The sequence below is a fragment of the Oryx dammah genome, unplaced genomic scaffold (genome assembly GCF_014754425.2).
Source record: "Oryx dammah isolate SB20612 unplaced genomic scaffold, SCBI_Odam_1.1 HiC_scaffold_25, whole genome shotgun sequence".
Taxonomy (NCBI): Eukaryota; Metazoa; Chordata; class Mammalia; order Artiodactyla; family Bovidae; genus Oryx; species Oryx dammah.
This window is the reverse complement of record NW_024070209.1, coordinates 104656681-104677569: the sequence shown is the minus strand read 5'-3', so window position 1 is coordinate 104677569 and position 20889 is coordinate 104656681. Positions and strand designations below refer to the sequence as shown.

Here is a 20889-nt window from a genome sequence, read left to right as displayed (position 1 = left end):
GAACCCAGCTTGTGCAAACCGTGCACCTGGCTTGAGTTCCCTGCATGGGGAGGGGGCAACCCTGGCAACCAGGGATGTCGTCCCTCCCCATAACTCAGCCTGTGGGCTCCTCTTCACTTGCTCACTTAAAAACGATGACTGTTTTCTCGTCAACAAGTGTCTGAGCCGTGTGGTGTGGGCTGGGCGCAGCCAGGCACAGGGTCCAGAGGAGCTGAGGGGCTCTGGGCCTCGAGGCACTGACCTCAGCGGAGGACCTGGAGCCAGGCGCTGCCCAGTTCATCATCGTCCGGCCTTGGGAGCTTGTCTAACCTGAGCCTGTTTCCTCATCTTTAAAAGCGCAATGATGGCGCCTGTGTGGAGAGGCTCCTGAGAGGGCCCTGGAGTCCAGAGGAGGTGGGTGCAGCGTGATGGAGGCCTCTGCTCCCCACAGTGCCAGGAGAAGGGTCCTGGGAGAGGGGCTCCACGCCTGATACCCGGTTTACTTGAAGCAGGAGCCTGAGGCAGCGGCCCCGATTCTGGAGTCGAGGGGCCACAGACCACCCTACTCGTGACCTCAGTCAGCAGTGGCCAAGGTGGGGGTTGCTGGTGCCCTCCCCATACCGGGAGGGGCTCCCGCCTCCGCAGGCTGGAGGGACTTGGCCCTAGCTCCTTGCGTAACGGCTTGTCAGGCCTCTTCCCAGATGACTGTGGGGACAGCAGGGGCATGGAGAAGCAATCAGGCCATAAATGGGGGCAGCGGCCAGGGCCCCCTTATCAGACCCCAAAGGGCTGAGTGTGCACTGCCCCTCCCTGGGCCCCTGGGGCAGGTCGGCTGAGGGGCAGCCTCCAGCTCTTGGCCACCACCCACACCAGCTGGAAGCACAGCGAGGTGCGCTGAGAACAGAGACGCCAAGACACACAGCACTCAGGGAGCAGCAGAGCTGACGGTGCTTTTAATTCTCTCGAGAGGGAGCCCCAGGCCCTGAGGGCTGGCCAGGGTGGCAAAGTGCCAGGGGGTGCAGTCCGGCCCCTTGGGAGGGGCCTTCAGGGCAGAGTTCTGAGTGGGCCTCAGTAGCCGTCGTCAGCCCACGTGACTTCGTAGTCCGGATACTTGGCTTTGATCTTCTCAGTGGAGACAGAATGCTGGGCGCGACCGTAACCCTGAGGGAAGGAGGTGGTTCTCACACACCAGGCCCGGGCTGCGGGGCCCCCAGGCAGCAGGGGCACCAAGGGCCAGCCGGGGAGGCTGTCGTCCCCCTGGCCACTCAAGCCACTCTCCTGGGGAAGGGTAGCCTCCAAAGCGAGCCGACCTGGAGGGAGGGCCCTCCAGCTAGAGGCCGAGCCGGCTCTGGGCGCCCTGTGCCCCTGCAGGTAGAGTGGTGAAGGGGAAGGCAGGCATCCGAGCTCCAACGCCGTGCTGGCAGCCTCCAAGCGCCGGAGGACAGAGGCCTGGCCAGGCCTTCGGGGCAGGAACAGCACACAGCCCACTGGGGGCAAGCAGTGGCTCCCTCCCACCCCCTATGTTTCCTGGGTCATGCCGCGTGGAAACTGGGAGGCTGCGGTCCCCAGAGGCAGGGTTCTGTCGGCGAGAAGGGCCGGGTGTTCCCCAGCCAGGACTGGGGCCCCCAGCTGCGGGCTCACCATCGAGTAGCCGTACACGTGGATCTTCCTGTCCCGGCTCTGGTGGGAAATGCGCCCGCCCCCCAGGCACTCGCAGTCATAGCCCTTCTTCTGTATCTCGCCTGATACCTTGTCGTAGATGTCGGCTGGAATGGGAGGGGCGCTCAGCACCGGCCAGGGCGGAGGGGGTCTGAGGCCCTCCCCACGCATCCCCCACCGCGGCCCCCTAGCTCTAAGCAGCCCCCGACCCCAGGAGAGACCTTCCGGACGGGAGAAAAGGGAGGAGAGGGTGCGCCTGGGCAGGGGCCCTGGACTAGGAGTCGGGGTCGGGCCACGGCAGCCCCTCGTCTCCAGGACAGTCTGGATGCCTCCCTGCCACCCAAGCCGGGCCGCGAGGAGACCCGGCACAGGGTCTACCTGCCCCCGCCCCGCTCTCGGCCCCGCTCCCGGCCCCGCTCCTGCCGCGCTGGCCCCGCCCACAGCGCCCGAGGCCCCGCCCCCGGCCCGCCGCCCCGCCCTCACCGTGGTACTCGGCCCACTTGTAGCCGCGCACGATCTCTTTGGTCTCCCCGGCCGGGTCCCCGGAGGGCGGCGCCGCATAGACTCGAATCAGCACATACTTGAAGACGCCGTCGGAGTCGATGTCCACGTCGGGGATCTGGGCGAGGCCCGCCGCCGCCATGTTCCGGGAGCGCGCTAGCCCTACGGCCCGCGGCCCTGCCCCACGCGACCCCTGACTGCGTGGACCGCGGGGGGGCGGGGCCTGGAGGCCGCTGGCCAATCCCGCGGGGGCATGCTGCCCGGGCCCAGCGCCTCAGCCAACCGTGCGGCCGACCGGCGGCACAGACGAACCAATCGCGGCCCAGCTCCTTGCAGCGCGGTGACCGCGCCAGCTCCCCTTAAAGGGGAACAAGGAGCCGGGAGTGGGTGTGGGTTCCTTTCAGCGCACGGAGAGGCCTCTGCGCGCGGGTCGGGGGCGGCTGACGGGCCCCTCTGGGGGGCTGGGCGGCCCACGAAGCGCAGGGGGCGCGCGCTGGCCCTGACTCCCTCCGCAGACCATGCGCGCTGTCCTCGGCTCCCTCCCGGGTCGCCGCAGTGTATCTGAGGGCCTCCCGCCCGGGTATTCCCCATGCTGTCCCGCGGCCTCCCGGCCCCGTCTGCGCCGAGTCCCCCGGCCTGCCGGCCCCGTCCCCGCCGAGTCCCACGGCCTCCCGGCCCCGTCCGTCCCCGCCGAGTCCCCCGGCCTCCCGGCCCCGTCCGCGCCGAGTCCCGCGGCCTCCCGGCCCCGTCCGTCCCCGCCGAGTCCCGCGGCCTCCCGGCCCCGTCCGTCCCCGCCGAGTCCCGCGGCCTGCCGGCCCCGTCCGCGCCGAGTCCCACGGTCGCCCGGCCCCGTCCGCGCCGAGTCCCACGGTCTGTCGGCCCCGTCCCCACCGAGTTCGAGCCCGCCTCTCTCCGGCCTCCCACTCCATGTTGTTCAGTGGTTTCCCACCGCTGTTTCCGAAGGCCCGCCCCCCACGGCTCCGAAAATCTTCAACGTCGCACCCACTCTGAACAAAAAACGAGGCAGCAGTGGCTACATTCGAGTTATATTTTCCTTGGTTCGAAAGCGCTCCCCCTCTGGAAGTAACCCCAGTCCAGGGTCCTTCCTGGGCGGCGCGTAGGGCCGAAGGCGGAGGCCCCTGGGCAGGGGGCGCGGCGGCCAGGTTGTGAGGCCGCGAAGGCGGGAGGGGCTAAGCGGGGCGCATGGCCGGTGCGAATGCGCGGAGCCGAGGCAGGCGCGCAGGCAGGTGGAGAAGGAACGAGAGGAGATGGGCGCGGGTGCGCGGGCGGGTGCGCGGGCAGCGATCGGAGGTGGGAGGTGGGGCCCCACAATTTAATTGAATCGATGCCTCCCACCACCTGGCCCTGACGGGGGCCTGGGGCTTCAGGAGGGCCCTTCTGGGCGCCGGGCCTCGCCCTCTAGGGCCAGGGCCAGCGGGCAGCCCTCGACGAGAGCGGGGATAACGGACTGGACCGTGCACTCCAGCCTCGAGCGTCCAGCCCGCACCACAAGGCGGGGCCAGAGCGAGCTAGAGCGCGGGGGTTTGCGCAATTGCGCCCTTCACGCCTCCGACGGACCGCCGCCCTGTGGAAGTAGCTCGCTCCCGCCCCTGCCCCAGACTGGGGACGAACCTCCTCCTCGGTCCTCACTTAGGACTACTGATAGGGTCCCAGCTGGAGGGCCTCCTGGGCCGCTCGCGCTCACCCAGCCTCTGCACCTGCTCCCGCCTGTGAGGTTAGGGCTGCTCTGGCGCACGCCTGGGGCCATCGACCAGGTGGGAGCAGGTAGCCCAACCCACGCCCTGCCGGGTCTGAGCTCTGGCCAGCGCCCCTCCCCTTTGCTTCCCGGGCCCAGGACCTCCTCCTCTCTGGCTAGGTGTCTTGTGCCTTGGTTGAGGATCCCCCCACCCCTAGTACCCCTTCACTGCTGCTTGCCCCAACCCCTGCGGCAGGGCAGGCAGCGCCGTCAGTGTACCGAGGTCCGACCCAGTAGGGGCGAGGGCCCCACGCAGGTCCCCGCCGGCCCTGCCTGCCCACCAGGCCACGAAGTGCTCGGGATGCGGACACACCGAGACCGATTAGCGTGTCTGTCCTCTAGGGAGGAAAAGCCTCTGAGCAGGGTGCATCCCAGACTACAGGAAGCAGGTGGGGTGGGGTGTTTAAAGGGACAGGACTGGGCTTTGGTCAACTCGGGCTCCTGGACCACGGCGAGCCACGGTTGGAGAGGCTCCAGGGAGGCCCTGCAGATGGGGAGCAGACGGATGAGTCGCATACGCGCGGTCGGGTCTGCAGTGGTGACCCCTCCGCGCAAAGGCAGGGCGGGCTGGTCCTCAGACCCACCCCGCCTCCCATCGGGGAGCACCAAGCGGCCGAGGACCTGCCTCTAGGGAGCCCCGAGGGCGAACTGGGAGAGAGGGAGCCCGGCGGGACTGGGAGGGTTGTGGCCGGAACGGGGGGAAAGGCGGCGCTTCGGCAGACCGCGACGGGGCGGAGCTTGCGGCCATGTGGGCGGGGCCTGGCGGACCGGGTGGGGCTTGGTGGACCTGATGGGGTTCAGGGTGGGTCCTGGGTGGACTGGGCCCGGCCGGACGCTCCCCCGCGGCTCACATGATGTCGTCCAAGAGGTTCGCGCTGGCCACCCAGTCGAGCGCGCGCGGCTCGGACGCAGCCATGATCAGGCACATAAAGGGGCGGCCTGTGCGCCGGTCCGTGGGGTAGATGGTGGTGGGCGTGAAGCGCCGGTTGGCTTCCACAAACTCGCAGAGCTGCTCGTAGACGCGCGGGAACTCGTGGCGCAGGAAGACGCCGCGCAGCCGCAGCTCTCGCTGGATGTGAATGAAGGCCACCTCGCGTGCTCGCCGGCCCGCCTCGCCGTCCTGGTCTAGGCCCGCAGTGCCGGGCGGCGGCGTCAGGATCAACGTCTCCATGTCGGGTTCGCGGCCCCGCGCGGGGGGCGGCCGTGCTGGGCTGCCGGCCGCCAGCGCCACCTTGGCGAACTTGCGCACCGTGGGTCCCGGGCTGCGAGGCGCGGGCGCTGGCCTGGCAGGGGCGCCGGGCTGGGTGGCCCCAGGGCCCACAGCCACCGACACGCTGAGCAGGAAGCACTCGGCTGGTTCGTAGAGGCGCCCAGCGGCCGCCAGCTCCCGAGCATAGCTGCCCAGTGGGGCCGCGTGCGTGGCCAGCTCGCGCAGCGACAGGTAGGTGGGCGACAGCAGCAGCCCCTCGAGGCCGAAGCGCAGGAAGTTGTCCGCGGAGCCGGGGCTCGGGAAGCCCAGGAAGAGCACCCCGCGGCCGCGGGACAAGAAGCCGACGCGCGCGATGCGCGAGAAGGCGCGGTGCACCGGGCCGCTGTCGCGGCAGAACTGCAGCACGTGGCGGCACACGCTGCCCACGCGGCCGTACACGCAGCGCGCCTTGTGCGCGTCCCAGTCCTCGCGGCGGCACAGGCGCGAGCAGTAGTAGGTGTAGCAGCTGTGGCAGGACTTGAAGTAGAGGCAGGCGTTGAACATGGTCTCGGTGCGCCCGCAGCGCGCGTTGGAGCACGTCATCAGGTCGTCCTCGTCGGCGCTGGGCTCAGGGGAGGCGTCGGCCGCCCGCCCCTGTCCCGCGGGCTCTTCGGCGCTACCTGCGGACGCAGGTGGAGAGCGCGGCGCAAGCGCCGGGCCCCCGGGCCCCGAGGGCCGCGAGTCGAGCAGGCGCCGTAGCTGGCGGCCCAGGCCGTCGGACGCGGGCTCGAGCGCCTGGCCGGCTGGGGACCGCGAGTCGATGACCAGGTCAGTGATGAGCTCGTCCAGCTGTTCGAGGCTGCGCTGGCGGCCAGAGGCGGGGCCGTCGGGGGCTGCAGGCTGAGACTGGCGGGGGCGGCTCCCCGGCATCTCCCAGCTCCTAGCGGACGGACGCTCGGCGGCGCGCAGATCGTTGTCGGTGATGGTGATCTCCGGTGTGACGTACCAGTTTCGGCCGGGGCCCTCCCCCACACGGCCCTTCTCGGACAGTGACGTCTCGGACAAGGACAGCGCCGCGTAGCGTCGGGGCGAGGTGGACAGGTTCACGACGACAGGCGGGCGCCGGCCTTCGGGGGACGTGCCCCGCGGCTCCCGCGCCTCGTGGCCCAGCAGGTTCTCGTAGCTACGGCCACGGCCCAAGGGGTCTTCGCGGCGCGGCCCTGGTGCCAGGATGTTGTCCCAGGAGCGCGAGTAGTGGCGGCTGTCGGTCGCTAGCCGGGGTGGACTGGTGCCCGTGCCGCCGTGCCAGGAGGCGAGCAGCGGGCCGGGGTCCGGCGGGGGCGCCACCTGCAGGGTGCGGTAAGGCCGCGGGCCCCAGTCGCCCCAGGCCGGGCTGCCTCGCGGGTGTGGGTAAGTCCGCGTCAGGGCTTCTCGATTGCGGTACCGCCCGAAGTCCTCAGTGTAAAACGCGCGGGCGGCGGGGCGGGCTCGAGGCTCCTCGGGGGCATAACGCGGGCCGTAGGGCGGGCCGTAGGCGCGGGGGGCCTCCCCGTAGTAGGAGCGGGAGGGTGGTTCCTGGACAGGGAAGGTGCGAACTTCCCCCGCGTAGTAGCCGCTCCCGCTTCTTGGACTGGGCCCCGGGGGCTCTTCGGGCAGAAAGGGCCTGGGATAGTAGCCGTCGAAGGGCGGGCCAGGGCTGGCCATGAAGCCCCCAGGGTGGCCCTCGGGTTCCTCCGTGTAGAAGAACTGGGTGGGCCCCGGCGGGGTAGTGAAGGGCACACTCCGGCGCTCTGCGTAGTCCCGGGGCCCAGGGAGCGGCCCGTCGCAGTACAGCGCCCGGGGGTCGGTGCAGTACGAGTCACTGGGGGTGGGAGTGCGGGAGAGGGCCACGTGGCGAGGCCCGGGCACCGTGAGGCCGTGGAGCTGCGGGGCGGCGCGGGGCCAGGGCGCGGTCTCGGGGGGCCCGCAGGGCCGTGAGCCCCGGGCGGCATGCTGCAGCACCGCTTCGTCCGGCTTGATGTCCAGGCGGCAGCGGACGTGGGGGGCGGGCCCCGCGGGTGGCTCGGCTGGCGCGCAGCGGTTGGCTGCAGCACAGAGGGGCGCGATGCGGCCAGGGCCGCCCCGCTGCGGCTGTAGCTTGATGGGGTGCAGCTCGTTGGCGAGCGCGCGCAGCGCGGGGTACGCGGGCTCCCGGCGGGGCGACGCGTCGGCCCGCGCCGTTCGCTGCGCTTCTCGGCCTCGGCGCGGCAGCACGGGTGGTGAGGCGGGCGCGGGCGCCAGGCTCGGGGGCGCGCGGGGGGCGCTCTTGGAGCGGGCGCGGCGCCGGGTCTCAGCGTCGCGCGATCGGGCGCGCGGCGCGGCGGGCTCCGCGGGGGGTGCCTCCGGGCGGGCCTCCATGGCCACCCCGTCCAGCGCCTCCAGGAAATCGAAGCTTCGACAGTGGCGCTTATTGAAAGGCGCGGGCGCTGCAGGCCGGGCCATGGAGCCCTCACATGGCGGGGGCCTCGACACGGGCCCCGGGGCCGCCACCTTGATGTCCTGGTACACGGTCGACACCAGCAGATCCGGCGGGTCGGTGCGGGTCATCTTAAAAGAAGTCTCCAGGCGTCAGCTCACTCGGCCTTTCGGGGCTTTCGCCCTGAGGGGAGACGCGGGTCAGGGCGGCCCCTCTGCAGCCCAGGCCCCGCTAACCCCCAGCGCTGGCCCGGCTTACCTGGGGCACGGCCCGGGAGGCAGCCAAGGCCTGCGGCCACAGGCCTGTGTTCCATGCCGGCGTCCCAGGCACCTGCAGGGGGCGCCCAGCTGTCCAGCCACTCGGGTCCTGCCCCCTCCTCCACACCATCCTTTCCGGGCCACTTTCTGCTGGGAGGAGGTGAGTGACCAGAAAGGGGACGTCATTGCAGCGGTCCCTGAGCTCCGGTGCTCACTAGTGACCACTGGCAGGCTGGGGTGGACCCCATTTTCAGGGACAGGCCAGCAGTGGGGTAGGAAGAGAGTGCCCCAGGACCACCCTACTGGTGCCCACAGGTGGGACAACTGTGTGCTCACTGGGGGCCTTCACAGACTGCTTTAAGGTGCTGGGTCCTGTAAAGCCGGTGATGAAGCCCCCTCCTAACGCCGGGTGCAGAGCAGTCCCCCCATGCTGCAGTCTGAAGCCCCTGGCCCCAGCCTTCAGCAACCTTAACCAGCCTCCTGCACCCCCCGCCCCCACAACTGGCGCGGCTGGACATGCATCGGTCCGCCAGCGCTGTGTCAAGGCCCAGCTCAGAGGCCCCTGCGGGCCCTGAAGTGGCCCCGTGAGGCCCAGGCGTGGCACGGAGGCTCACGGGCTTGCTGCCCTGCCCTCAGTCTACATGTGGCCCTAGCCACAGCCGTGCTTCTGGAGCTCATACCTGGGCCCCAAAGCTCCCCTTGCTTTGCAGGAACCGCCTCTGACTCTCCCCCTTTTTGGAGTGGTTGAAACCCACCAAGCTCTTTGGGGCTGTCATGACAAGGCCGGGAGAGCGACCCCTCCATCTTTGCAGCGAGCGCGTGGCAGCAGAAACCAGGCCCTGGCTGCCGGACCACGTAGGGGTGTGTGAGCTCAAGGAGCTCAAGGCTGCCTCCAGGTCCCCGAGCGGCGCAGCAGGTCAGGAGGCCGCCAGCAGGGGAGGCAGGGTGGTGGATGGATCGAGCCCCTGCCACCCACAATTCTCAGACAGGCCCTCCCCACAGCATCACGGGAGAGCTCCATGGAAACCTGAGGCTCCATGCCCCCGCATGCAGGCTGAGCTGGGGTCCACCCCTCTGTACCAGGCCCACGTTCAGACTTGGGCCAGCGGCTTCTCTGGGTGCCCAGTCTGCAGAGGCTAGGGGTGGAGGGGGGGTGGCTCAGACAATGGTACAGGGGCTCCACCTCCTCACAGGCTGGGGGAGCATGCTCCAAGGTGAGCTTGGAAAAGCAGGGAGCTGGGCGCTCACCTGGCAGGACCTCTGGTCTGGCTGACCCTCTGTGTCCCCAGTGTGCCAGGGCTTTCCTGCCAGCAGAGCTGCCCCCCTGGGTCAGGGCCACCAGGCCGTGCTTGTCCCCATCTCAGCACCCTCCCCCCACCTGTCCCTGGTTTGCAGGCCCATCCCCCTCCCATCCTGAAGCCAGGCCAGGACTGGGGGCTGGATGACAGGGTATGAGGCTCCGCCCCAGGGAGGTGACAGCCTGGCCTTGGCGCTGCCGCGGCCCCGAGGAGCCAGACTGGGCGACACCCCTTCCCTTGGGGATGGGACGGTCCGCCCCCGCCGGGGTCCCAGGCCTAAGGAGCCCGGCGGGTGGCTCTCCCCGGCGCGCAGCCCGGCCCAGCCCCGAGCCCCCAGGGGTGGGGACCGCTGTCCTCCAAGGCTCAGCGTCCCCTGTCCTCGTGGGCGCCGCACTCACGGAAGATCCGCGGGGCAGCGGCCTGGACCCCTTACCTGGGCGGTGCTCCCGCACCGCGCCCGGCGATCTGCGCAGGCCCGCGCGCGCTCCGCCGTCCCCCGCGCCGCCGCGGCCCCGGCACCGGCAGAAGCTTCGAGGCAGCGGCGTGAGGCTGCCGGGCCGCTCGGTGCTGCCCCCGATGGCGGCCGGCGGGACTGCACTTAAAGGGACCGCGCGGTGGGCCGGGGACCTGCGTGGCGCGCTGGCTCCTGCTTGGGGCCGAGCCGGGTGCGCGGTGAGGGCTCTTTGCGCCCTCAAGGTACAGGCCTGGGGTCCAGGGAGAAGACCTCGGGCCGAGGAGCACCTGGCCCATCCTGCCCGCCCCTACCTCCCGGACACCTGCTGGAGGGCAGCTGGCAGCCTGGCCGGCCTTGGAGGCGGCCCAAGTCCTGGCCGCGCTGCGGACAGCTCCCGGAATTCATGCCTGCGGCCAGCCTAGGCAGGAGCAGATGGGCAGCCCCACGCCCTGCTGGCCTTTGTGCTGAAGGCCTGTCTGCGCCAAGCTCTCCCTGGGCACGTGGGCACCCCCAAGGGGCCTGCTGCTTCCTGTCCCCCGGCTGTGCGGCCTCCCCGGGAGGACAGGCGCCCCTGCCCCGCGTGTCCAGTGTCCAGGCAGGCGGAGGGCACACTGCCCCGGTCAGGTGTGCACACCCCGGAACTGTATGGTGACCCCCCCCCCCCCCCGTCCAGCCCCTCACACGAGGCTGAACCAGTAAACAGTCCAGGCTGGCAGACGGGCAGGGCACTGGTGCCCGCGGCTCCCCAGGGTGGGGTCGGCCACGCTCCGGGCCTGTCAGCTGAGGGGGCCTTGGGCCACTTCCAGGTCTGATCCTCATGCTCGTGGGCACCGCAAGGACAGCCAGCCTCACCAGCTGGGTTACAGGCAGCCTTGTGGGTCAGTGTGGTGTCCAGCCCCCACCCAGCCCTGGCTGGCCGTCTGTGTCCTGGGTGTGGCGCTCTCTAGGCACCTGAACTGGGGAGAGGGTGGCCTGCCAACCAGCCCCTCTCCGGCCTTAGAAAGCACTCTGCGCCTTCGGAAGAGGCAGTTCTCTGGCAACTGCGGGTGGCGCAGGGGCCCTGCTGACAGCCGGAGCCTGCGGGGCTGAGGTCAGTACCAGGTGGGAGCAGGGGTGCACCGCCCCCCTCAAGGGTGGGGCCAGGTCTGCGGAGGGCAGCTGTGCTGGCCAGCCTGGACAGCACGGCGCAAGTGGGGCTGGGCCTGCCTGAGGCTTCCGACCCTGAGAGCAGTCACCTCGCCGGGAGAAGGGCCCCGTGGCCTGTAGGCAGGGAGCCCGGGCCCTTCCTGCCCACCCACGCTGACCTGGGCAGGGCCCCTGGCACCAGCAGCAGCACACAGACGCGCAGTAAAACAGGAGAGCTTTATGGTCCAAGTGGTGCGGAAGGACAGCGAGGGACACATGTGTTGAGGGCCTCCTGCTCGGTCCGCGCATGCCCGAGCTCAGGTGCAAAGCCAGACGCCGTGCCTGCAAAGAGCCGCCCTCGCAGGGGCGCCAGCACTGCCTGGCCTCAGCGCGCAGAGGTCCCGGGATCCGGGGTCAGAGGCCTGCAGCGCCGGCCGAGCCGCAGCGGGAAACAGGGGCGGCCCGCATGCAGCAGGCCAGGTGAGCGCGTGCGGCGGGCCGGGGGCGAGCAGGGGCCGGCGGGGACGCACCCCCCCTCCTGTAAACAGCCTCACGGGCCTCCTCGGCCTGTCCCATCCCTGAGAAGCGCGGGGGGCCGGCTGCCCGCCGCCCCTCCCTGCAGGGCAGGCCCAGCCCCAGCGCACTGGGCGCCCGAGGTCCGCGGGGCGAGGCCTAGAGCGCCTCGTAGTCGCCACCGCCGCGGAGGGGGCCGCCGGGCGCCCCGCCGCCCAGGAAGGCCTCCAGCTCGTCCAGCGCGGTCCTCTGCGGGCCGCGGGGCTGCCGCCGCCGCCGCTCATCCCTGCCCTTGTCATCCGCCCGCTCCCGGCCCTTCTTCTGCTTGCTCCTCCTCTTTTCCGCCTTGTCTTCCTCCTGCAGGAACACACCACAGCGTCAGGGCGGCTGGGCGAGCGTTGCCACCCCAGGGCACACCGGGGTTTGGGTACCTCTCTGCCCTTTTTCTTCTTCTTTTTCTTCTCCTTCACGGGGGGCCTGCCCTCCTTATCTGCAGAGTAGAGGTGGTATCAGTGCCCCAGCCCGAGGCCAGGCCCAGGCCCACCCTGGGCCTGGCAGGGGACTGCAGCCTGGTGGGCAGGTCCCGTCTGAGCCAGGGTCCCTGGGTCCTCAGCGTGAGCACAGCTGAGAGCCAGCACCCAGTCCTGCAGCCTCTGCCCTGGCCGCTCCTGCAGACAGACGTCCTTTCCTCTCTGCTCTGGGGACGAGGGAGGCCCCAGGTGGGTTCCTAGGCTCCAGCAGCCCAGAGACTGGCCCTCTCTCTGCAGAAGGCCACAAAGGCAGGGCAGGACTGCAGCCCGTAAGCGCTCCCGCCCACCGCCCGCGCCTGCAAAGGCCTCCCGTGTGGCTGCAGGTCAGGTGCCTGGGGAGCTGGGAGGTGTTCAGAGAACAGCGGGGCCACGCAGAGCGCGGCTGGGGCCTGGTGGGGGCCTGCCTGCGGCCCCCTTGCCCCTGCTTCAGAGCCCCGGGTTCAGGGTGAGGGGCAAGGTCAGCTGGCGCCTGGCAGGAGGGGGCGGGCCCAACGCAGCTACCTTGCTCACTGCTGTCTCCTCGGCCAGGATCTTCCAGCCCCAGCCCAAAGAGGTCGGAGTCGTCCTTCAGTCTGAAGGAGGGGACCAAGGGCTTGGGGGGCGCGGGGGGCTGCACGGGGCCAGCGTCCTCATCACTCAGGTCAGAGAGGTCCTCTCGCACGGGGAACTCGCCCTGCACAGGGAGCAGGCAGGTCAGCCGCAGACCCCCACATCCCCCTGGCTGTCATGTGACCCCCAGGGGCTCCCGTTACCCCCAGACTCCGGGCCAGGGCCCCCCCCAGTGACGGGCCTGACCGTGCCCTGGGAGCCCCCACGTCTCATGCGGCACGTCCACTGCCGCCGCCCCCCCACCAGCTGTCCTGGGCTCGCAGGGGGCAGGGGCGCAAGGCTGGTCTTCACCGCTCTCCGCTGGGCATCTGAGTCGCTCTCAAAGTCCGGGTCATCCATGACAAAGGACAGCATCTGGGCGGCAATGGGCCCCTCGGCATCGCTCTCTGACGACGCTGGCTTGTCCGTGCCCTCCTCCAGCCCGCCAGCGGGGCCCTCGGGGCGGGGCTTGGTACTGCCTGGCTGGCGGGGCTCTGCCGCCCTGGGAGCCGTGTCCCGGGGTGGCCCCGAGGCCTTTGTGGAGGACCTGGGGACACGGAGGGGCGTCAGGAGCCAAGGCCGCCTTCTGCCTTCCCTCCCCCGGGGGCCCCCACACACCTCCTGGTCTCTGGCTCAGGGCACTTCTGGGGGGCCAGGACTGCGGCCTTGGGGTGCCCTGCCCCCTCCTCTGCCTCCTCCTCGCTGGACAGAGTGATGTCCTCGCTGGCGACGGGGCCCGTGAGTGGCAGGGGCCTGCCAAGAGGCTTATCTTCAAGGTCCACGTCGTCCTGGAAGCCTGCCACCATCGGGTTCCCTGCCGGGGTCTCCCCATCACTGCAGGGAGGGCGGGGCAGTCAGAGGTCACAAGGAGGGCCCAGAGCACCCACTCTGGCCTTCAGGCCTGGGCCTGTGGGCCTGCTCCGCCCTGTGTAGGCACCGCTGCCAAGGTGGCCTGGAGGCGGCCCTGTGGTGGGGGGCACACGTGTGAGAAAGGCAGCGGTGGGGGGTGGGTCTGAAGGGGACAAGGTGCTGGGAAGAGTACGCTGAGGGGCTGCAGGCGGCCACAAGCCCGAGCCTCCCCTGCGCACCTACCCTGCCCCCAGGGAGAAGCGCACAACGGCTCTTTGGCCCTGTGCTCCGTCCACCAGGCCCAGCCCGTGCTCTTAAGCGGCAGCAGCCCAGGGTCAGGCAAGGGGGACGCCTGCTGAGCCGCGACACCGAGTCAGGCTGTGGCCTGCTGCTGCTCTTCCTCCTCCGCGCACCTCTGCTCTGTCCCAGCGCCCAAATGGGTGTGTGTTCCCGGAGTCCACGCCTGACAGGCAAGAGGGCCAGGCTGAGGATGACCCCAGCTGCCCGTTGCCTCCGGGCCCTGCCCTCACCTGTCGCTGTCTGGGGGTCCCCTGGCTCCCAGTCTCTTCTCGTCCTTGGCGGGGGCTGCGTCCTCCAGGAAGCTGCGGTCCAGGCTGTCTTCAGGAACGAAGTCCTCCACGTTCTGGACTTTTGCGGAGGCCTCTGCAGCTGGGGCCGGCTCTGGGGACAGCAGGTGCCAGCTTGTGCTCAGTGACCCCCTCCCGCTGGGCCATGAGTGGGATGGTGTGGCTGGGCTGCAGGGCCACCTGAGTAGGAGAATGGGGGACCTTGTCCCTCCCGGGGCCAGGGAGACAGACAGGGCTGCTCCTGCTCAGGAAGCCTGGGCCTGCCTCCGGGCCTCCCCTGGGGTGGAGTCCTCCTTGGGGGTGGTCGTCCCACGGGGTGGGGCCTACCTGGGGGCGGGGGGGCCACCTCTGTTGTGGGCGAGGCCCCGAACAGCCGAGCGATGATGCTGCGTCGGGGAGGTGCGGCTGGCGGGGGCGGGGCTTCAGCGGGGGCAGCGGGCGCCGGGGGGGCCTGGAAGGGCGGCTGCAGAGCCGGCTGGGGCGTGCTGGGGCTGGAGCTCCCGGTGGACACTGTGCTTGGAGGCACCACAGGGGACTGGGAGCCGGAGGACGGGCTCTGCCCGCTGGTGGTCAGTGGGGATGCATGGCCACGGTTGCGCGCCTCCATCATCTCCAGAAAGCTGCGGGAACGGGCCATGTGAGCGCCGCCCGCCCCGTGTGAGCACACTGCCTGCCCTGACACGGCCCTCCCCGTGTGAGTGCTCCGCCCGCCCCGTGCGGGGACATGAGGTCCTGGGCACCACCTCCCCCTGGCTGAGGACCCTGGTGGCACAGAAGCCTGAGCAGGGCCTTCCTCTGGGGGGACGAGGTTTCAAACAGAAGGTGCGCAACGGAGAGCCGGCGTCCTTGCCTCTAGGCTGGCATGTGGAGACGGGTCTTGGCAGGGGCTGGGGTGGCCAGCAGCTCGGCTGGTCTGGACAGAGGCAGTGGGGGCCAGGCAGCCGGTGCCCACAGCCGCACCAGGCCTGAACACCCCCTCCCTCACCCCTGAGACAGGCGGCCACTCCATGCGCCCATCACACCCAGCGAGGCAGGCCCAGCCGGAAGTGCTCAGTGGGCGGGGCGGCAGAGCCCACGTGCCCGACCTCCCATCCCAGGGAGGCTGGGGAAGAGCTGTTGTCTCGTCTGCTTCCCAGGAAGGGCTGAGGCCTGACTGCAGCAAGGCCCAAGGCCTGTGCCAACTCAGAGCTGACGGCGGTTTCTCCGAGCAGCAACTCCTCATGCAGACACACCTACGTGGCGGGCGGCGCGCACATGTGGCCCGCCAGGTGCAGAGCCGGGCTGGAGCGGGCCAGGCCCCGTGTGCCCACCCCCCGCCTAGCCCCCGCCCCCCTGCCAAGCCGCCCACGCGCCTGGGCCACACGCACAGGCCGTAGTTCTGGCCCTCCGTCTCCTGCTGCACGGACAGCTCCTCCAGCGTGGCGTCTATGTCCAGCTGGTTCGTCTCCAGCTGCCGCAGCAGCGTCTCCCTCTGCAGACAGGAAGCAGGAGGCTGAGTCGGGGCCATCCCGGGATGATCGACTGCCCCTCAGCCTGGCGGCCCCTGATGGACAAGGCTGCCGCGGAGCCGGGAGCCCGCAGGGCCGTGCCCAGGGGCCGGTGAGGTGCCTCGGTAGCTCCGTGAGGCTCGAGGGGCAGAGGTCGTCGCGACGTGCCTGAAGCACCCGAGACATCCCATTCACACAGGTGCCCTGAGGTTCGAGAAGCTCCAGCACTTGCTGAGACACGCACTTCCTGCCAGCCCAGTGCTCCGGGGCAGGGCGGTTCCCACCTTCTGCTCCGCCCGCCTCCGCCCTTCAGTCCTCGCTGGGGGTGTTTCCTTGTGACTGCGTGCAGGCTGCGCTCTGACAGGAAGCTCAAGGCACCCCTAAGGTGACCCAGATCAACCGCCAGGGTCCCCAGGGAAAGGGCAGGTGAAGGGCGAGTGCCCGCATCCAGGCCTTCAGGGGCCTCCTCTCTTCAGAAGGCGAGAGGGAAGGAAAGATGGCTGCTCTCAGTGGTGAGCTCTGCGCCCTTTCAGAGGAAGCAAGAGGCCTCTGCGGCGGCAAGAGCCACAGGCCAGCACCCCAGGGACGGACCATGGGGTGCTGTGTGTGTGCACTCCGTGACGAGCAGGGCTGTCACCTCCCGGGTCTCGCCGTGAAAGCCGATCGCTTGTCTAAGATCAGACACATCTGCAGGGCCACTGCAGTCTGCAGAGCTGTGACCGCGACGTGTGGGGCTAACGCTAGGGCGGGGCGGCGGCGAGCTGCGCCAGGGCACACAGAGCCTGGGCCTTTTCTATAAATCTAAGAGCATCCCCCAACAAAAGGGAGAGTGGACTCCAGGGAGGACGGCCGGCTAGGTGGGGGAGGGCGGGGGCTTCTCAGCCCCTGCAGCTGTTGGCAGAGTGCCCAGGCCCACAGCGGGGCGCCCACAAGGGCTGGTCACTGCCACAGGCCCCGGCACCAAAAAGGACCCGTGTAGACACGTGAGGGAGGGCCCAGCTCCCCGACCAGCCTGGGGCACCCCCCCCCCCCCGCCCCCGCGGCTCCAAGCCCCGCCCCTGCCAGCAGCACTCACCTGAAGCTGCAGGAAGGGGATGTTGAAGAACCTGTGCAGGTACTTGAGGCCGAAGCTGTTCTTCATGGAGGACTCAGCGTAGCGGAAGTAAGAGGATCCTGGAGGCCTGTTCACAGGAGAGCAGAGACAGAGAGCCTGAGGCAGCCGAGGACACACCCGGGCCAGGCCGTCCTGGGGTCAGTGCCCCGGCACACTGGGTCAGCCAGCAGGTGATGGGCCCACCGTCCCAGGTGGAGAGGTGAGGTTCAGACGGCTCTGTTCCACAGGGCGCCCTCCGGTGGACGCCCAGACCGGCTGCTGGGGCCGTCTGGCCCTGCAGGGCCTCTCTGTGCACCCAACCTGTGCTGGTCCCAGGGATGGGGGAGGGGGACATTCCCACCACACACTGGGGCTGCTCGGTCCTGACACTGCCCAAGCCAGTCTCCAGGAGGGCCGGGGGCCCTGCAGCTAGGGGGGTGGCCAGGGCTCGGGCAGGGGCAGTGCAGCAGGCCTATCCAGGGGGACAGGTGCAGCCCGGGGGGGGTGGCCCGGGGTGGCCTGGGGGGGGGGGCACGGGTGTGTCTGGGGGCAGGTGTGGGCCCACCTGTCCAGGCGGTCCAGGACGTCGCGCACATCGTCGGGCAGGATGACGCGGTGCTCGCCCATGTCGCGATAGTTCCCCAGCACACACACGGGCACGTGCGTGGGCACTTTGGGCAGCTCCCGCAGGATGTAGTTGAAGGTCCTCGGGGAACATGGGGGGGAAGAGGCCTGCCTGAGCCTCTACTCAAGGGTGTGGGCGCAGCGTCACAGGACCCCCAGGGTGCACGACATACACCCCGCAAGCCACCCCGAGGGGTCGCCCTGTACCCGTGTGTCCCCAGACCCGTCCACACCCCCTGCTGGAACCGTGTGCCTGGGCTGCTTTCGGTGGGGGCGGGGGCCCTGGCTGTCCTGGCATGGGGCCCGCACTCCTGTCTCCTGAGTGATGAGCAAGGAAATGCGCCCCCCGCCCAGATCCAGGGCGCTCTGACCAGGAGCCCGCCGCCTCTGGCTGCTGTGTGCACGCTCTGTGCACAGAGCCACCCGACTGGCAACGCTGGCGTGTCCCAGTGCCCTCTTCTGGTGACGGGGACAGCGCCCAGTGCTGTGGGAGCCGAGCAGAGCCATGCTCCCTGGTGCTCTGGGTCCACGAACCCCCCCACCCGCACCGGGTCTCCTGGGTGGGCTCAGCCTCCCTGCCGCCCCCTCCCCGGCCGGCAGCCTGAGGTGCAGGGACGTCTGTCCCGCCTGCCCGCCCGCCTGGCTCCCCATGGGGCCCTCCTGGCCTCTGGTCACAGCTCATCCAGCTGCAGCCAGGCACTTCGGCAGCGGTGACAGGGCACACGAGGCCCGTGGGGCCGTGCCAGCAGCCCTGCTGCTCCCAGGACGGGATGGCACCCCTGGCCCCGGGCTGGGCCCCCACCCAGCTGTGCCCAGAGGTAGAGCCGCTGCTCCTGCAGGGGTCCGGCCTTAAGCTCCGGCACGCAGCTCCCCCTCCTGCTGGGCGCCCTGCCGCCACTAGAGGCCACTGACGTGGACTGGTGCCCCGTCCTCCGCGGGCACTGGGCTGTCTGTCCCTGCAGGTGGGAGGCCGGGTCCCGAGAGCGCTGGCTGAGGCTGGAGTGTGTTGGATGCCAGGCACCCAAGTCACTGACAGGCACCCTGGGGTGAGTGGGTGAAGCCTGGGAGACTGTCCAGCCGTGATGCGGGGGGCCCGTGGTAAAGGAGCGCCCACACTGGGAGGGGCCGCGTCCCAGCAGGTCTCAGCGGCGGCTGCGGGGAAGGCTGGACTGCTCTGAGCGTCCCCAGCTGGGCAGCCACTGCACCTCCCCCTCGTCTCCTCTCCGGGCAGTGTGCAGCCTCGAGGCTACCAGCCTGGAAAGGCCTCTGGCAAGGCCGGCCCGAGTCATGCGGGGAGGACGCTCCTGTCGGCCACCAGCCTCCCCCCAGAGCCAGGGTCCCGGGCCTCGGGAGGGCCTGGCGCTGGGCCGCCCCCCTACAGGTGGTGCTGTCACAGCTCAGAGCCAAGGGGCGAGGCCCCTCCTACAAGAACCCACAGGGACACGACCCTCGGGGCCGGCAAAGGGTGCCCCCACACCTCTGCACGTCCCTCTTTGCTCATCTTGCTCCTGAGCCTCGGTTGTGATGAGCCACAGCGGTGTGGCCCCCCCAGCAAGCCCAGGAATGTGGGATCTGGGGGCCCCAACAGAAGCGACCACTCGAAGCTGCGCATCTGAGACGGTGTCTTCAGCACGGCTGCACAGCTGGGGGCGTGTGCCTCCCCGACCCCAGCCTGCTGTCCAGTGCAGACATGAGCACCCCACCTAGCCCACTTCCAGACTCGAGTGCCGCGGCCCCCAGGCCGGCGGCATTCCCAGCCCAGGCTGGCCCTGAAGCAGCGCTGGGCGTCACAATGCCCTCACAAGCCAGCGTCCTCACCACTGCTTGGTGATGTCAAACATCATGACCACCCCGTTGCAGTTCTTGTACACGTCCAGGAACTCCGCGTCCAGGGCCATCTCGGACTCCGCCTGCAGACGGGGAACCAAACCTCAGAGACGGGCCATGACCCACACGTGAGTGCCCACCTCCTGGCAAGCGCTGAATATGTCTTTTAAACTGAAAAGACATCAGCTGTTTTGGGGGTTTTTTTGGGAAAAACAGTCAACGCAAGGCTAACTGGTGCAGCCACGCAGAGCCTGCCCTCAGACGAGGGTGTGTGCGCTGCCTGCGGGCAGGGTCCTATGCACCGGGCTCACAGGTGCCGCCGCGGGGACTAGTGAGCTGAAGTGCGGCCCAGACCTGGGGACGCAGACCCAGGAACCTTCCACAACTCACACCAGTGAGCTTGTGGTGCTGGGGCAGTACAACAACGTGCCCACAAAGGTCAGGGAGCTGGGCTGGAGCTCACGGAACCCTCCGGCCCGCTGTCAGAGAGGAGGCCGTGAACAGCAGGCCCTCGAAGCTGGCAGAGACCGTCAGGTCAGGGCCGCTGCCAGTCATGGGGGGGTCCTCGGGGAACCACAGACAGTCCACGTGTGCCCGGCTACACCCGCGGCGCGCCTGTGCCTGTACGGGCCCGGGCCTCTGCGCCAGGAGTGGAATGTGAGTGTCTCCACCTGAACACCTCCCAGGCCACCGCAGCCCCAAGTGGGTGAGGCGGGGTCACAGACGTCAGCAGCAGCTCGGGTCAGTCTGCCACCCCACGCGACCCCAGGCTGCACGGGAGTGGCCGCTGCGTCCCTCCAGCGCCAGCAGATGCAGTCCTGGGGAGGGCCGGGCCCGGCGGGCAGAGGGGCTGAAGCACAGACGCCTGCTCACGACCGCCGCGGGAAGTCGGGGCCACGTGGGATGGACCAGCTCACCTCCTGGGGGTCGTTCTCCATCTTCAGCCCGTCCCCTCGCTTCTTGCATTTTCCTTAAGGACAGACGGACAGAGTCACGGCTGGAGGCGCTGTGCCTGAGGACAGCGTGAGCGGGGGGCGGCCTCTCCCTGTGCCCCGCCCCCCAGCAGGGGCCTCGCGCCCGCGGGGCAGCAGAGGTCACAGCACCTGACGTCACAGCCGGCAGGGAGCCCGGCCTCAGGCCAGGCAGCCTGCTCCTGGAGCCAGCAGCGAGCCTGCCTGGGAGCTGGGTCGAGGGGGCAGCGGAAGAGCCGCTGAGACAGCTGCAGGGTGAAGAGAGCCCGGGAGAGAAAAAGCAGGCTCACGGTGGATGCGACTCACCTTTGTCAACGACATCCCAGACTTCAACTTTCACGATGTCATCAGTGGCTGAAACGGGAGAACAGCAGGATCAGCACCCAGCGTCAACCTGCGGTTTCAAAGACGGGCCTCCAAGCCGTGCAGACGCCATGGTGCCCCTGGGCGCCGCCCCCAGGGCTCCTGCACAGGCGGCAGGCGCGGCGTCCGGGACGCTCCTTCCTGGAAGGTGGGGAGCAATCTGGACGCGAGCTCAGGCGACAGGACCCCGGGTCCTAAAGGTGCCCCTGGGGCAGGCTTGTGCCCAGCCAGTGCCCTGTAGCCCCTGGCTGCTGGGGGAAGGCCTGATCCCAGTGAATCCACAGCTGCTCTTTGGCAGCGGTGTCGGAGTCGCCAGTCTGGGGTCAGGTCTGGGGCATGTCCCCAGGCGGTCGGGGGGCTACCCACCTCCCCAGGATCCTGTGGGGAAAAGGGAGAGACATGCGTGCCACCCAGAGGAGGGACAGAGCTTCATCCCGAACTGAGAAGAGGCACCCTGGGGGTGGGGCCTGGTGCAGCTGGGGCAGGGTGACACCGAGCCTGCAAGGCTGCCCAGACGGTGCCTGGGGGGCGCCGGGAGGGAGGCGGAAGGCCTGCCAAGGCCTGGGTGTCCTGCTGCCGGCTCACGGGACCTGGTTTTTCGATGACAGGAGATGTTTAAAACGGCTCAAAGGCCTTTTACTGTCATGATTCCTGAGCACGCAGAGCAGCTCCCCTGCCTCCCCACAGGGCACCAGCGGTCACCGACCCCCACAAGGGGAGGGGACCCGCCATCCTGCTCACGCCTGGGTTAGGGTTAGGGGAGGGGACCCGCCATTCTGGTCAC

The 20889-nt window shown here is 69.8% G+C and overlaps 4 protein-coding genes across 4 annotated transcripts in view; 1 reads left to right on the top strand and 3 right to left on the bottom strand.

Annotated features, from left to right (window-relative positions):
- Positions 1–904: 904 nt before the first annotated feature.
- PHPT1 (phosphohistidine phosphatase 1) lies at positions 905–2353 on the bottom strand. Its single transcript, XM_040225632.1, has 3 exons — positions 2122–2353; positions 1621–1745; positions 905–1140 (listed from the first exon to the last, which is right to left on the bottom strand). The coding sequence occupies exons 1-3, from the start codon at positions 2279–2281 to the stop codon at positions 1048–1050; spliced, it is 378 nt and encodes a 125-aa protein (XP_040081566.1). The 5' UTR covers positions 2282–2353; the 3' UTR covers positions 905–1047.
- A 304-nt stretch (positions 2354–2657) lies between these two features.
- Positions 2658–3260, top strand: LOC120852328 (vegetative cell wall protein gp1-like). The gene has a single exon (XM_040225746.1). The coding sequence runs from the start codon at positions 2658–2660 to the stop codon at positions 3258–3260; it is 603 nt and encodes a 200-aa protein (XP_040081680.1).
- Positions 3261–4064: 804 nt separating this feature from the next.
- On the bottom strand, positions 4065–9150 carry AJM1 (apical junction component 1 homolog). Its single transcript, XM_040225550.1, has 2 exons — positions 7798–9150; positions 4065–7722 (listed from the first exon to the last, which is right to left on the bottom strand). The coding sequence occupies exon 2, from the start codon at positions 7668–7670 to the stop codon at positions 4743–4745; it is 2928 nt and encodes a 975-aa protein (XP_040081484.1). The 5' UTR covers positions 7671–7722; positions 7798–9150; the 3' UTR covers positions 4065–4742.
- A 1741-nt stretch (positions 9151–10891) lies between these two features.
- Positions 10892–20889, bottom strand: part of RABL6 (RAB, member RAS oncogene family like 6) — an 18094-nt gene continuing 8096 nt past the window's right edge. The window contains exons 3-15 of the mRNA XM_040225585.1: positions 20049–20096; positions 19689–19741; positions 18763–18854; positions 16886–17026; positions 16303–16408; positions 15108–15211; positions 14068–14360; positions 13684–13834; positions 12923–13138; positions 12617–12851; positions 12218–12389; positions 11618–11676; positions 10892–11543 (exon numbers count right to left, since the gene is read on the bottom strand). Coding sequence (XP_040081519.1) covers positions 11346–11543; positions 11618–11676; positions 12218–12389; positions 12617–12851; positions 12923–13138; positions 13684–13834; positions 14068–14360; positions 15108–15211; positions 16303–16408; positions 16886–17026; positions 18763–18854; positions 19689–19741; positions 20049–20096 — 1868 coding nt within the window. The 3' untranslated portion in view covers positions 10892–11345. The remainder of the gene's footprint in view (positions 11544–11617; positions 11677–12217; positions 12390–12616; positions 12852–12922; positions 13139–13683; positions 13835–14067; positions 14361–15107; positions 15212–16302; positions 16409–16885; positions 17027–18762; positions 18855–19688; positions 19742–20048; positions 20097–20889) is intronic.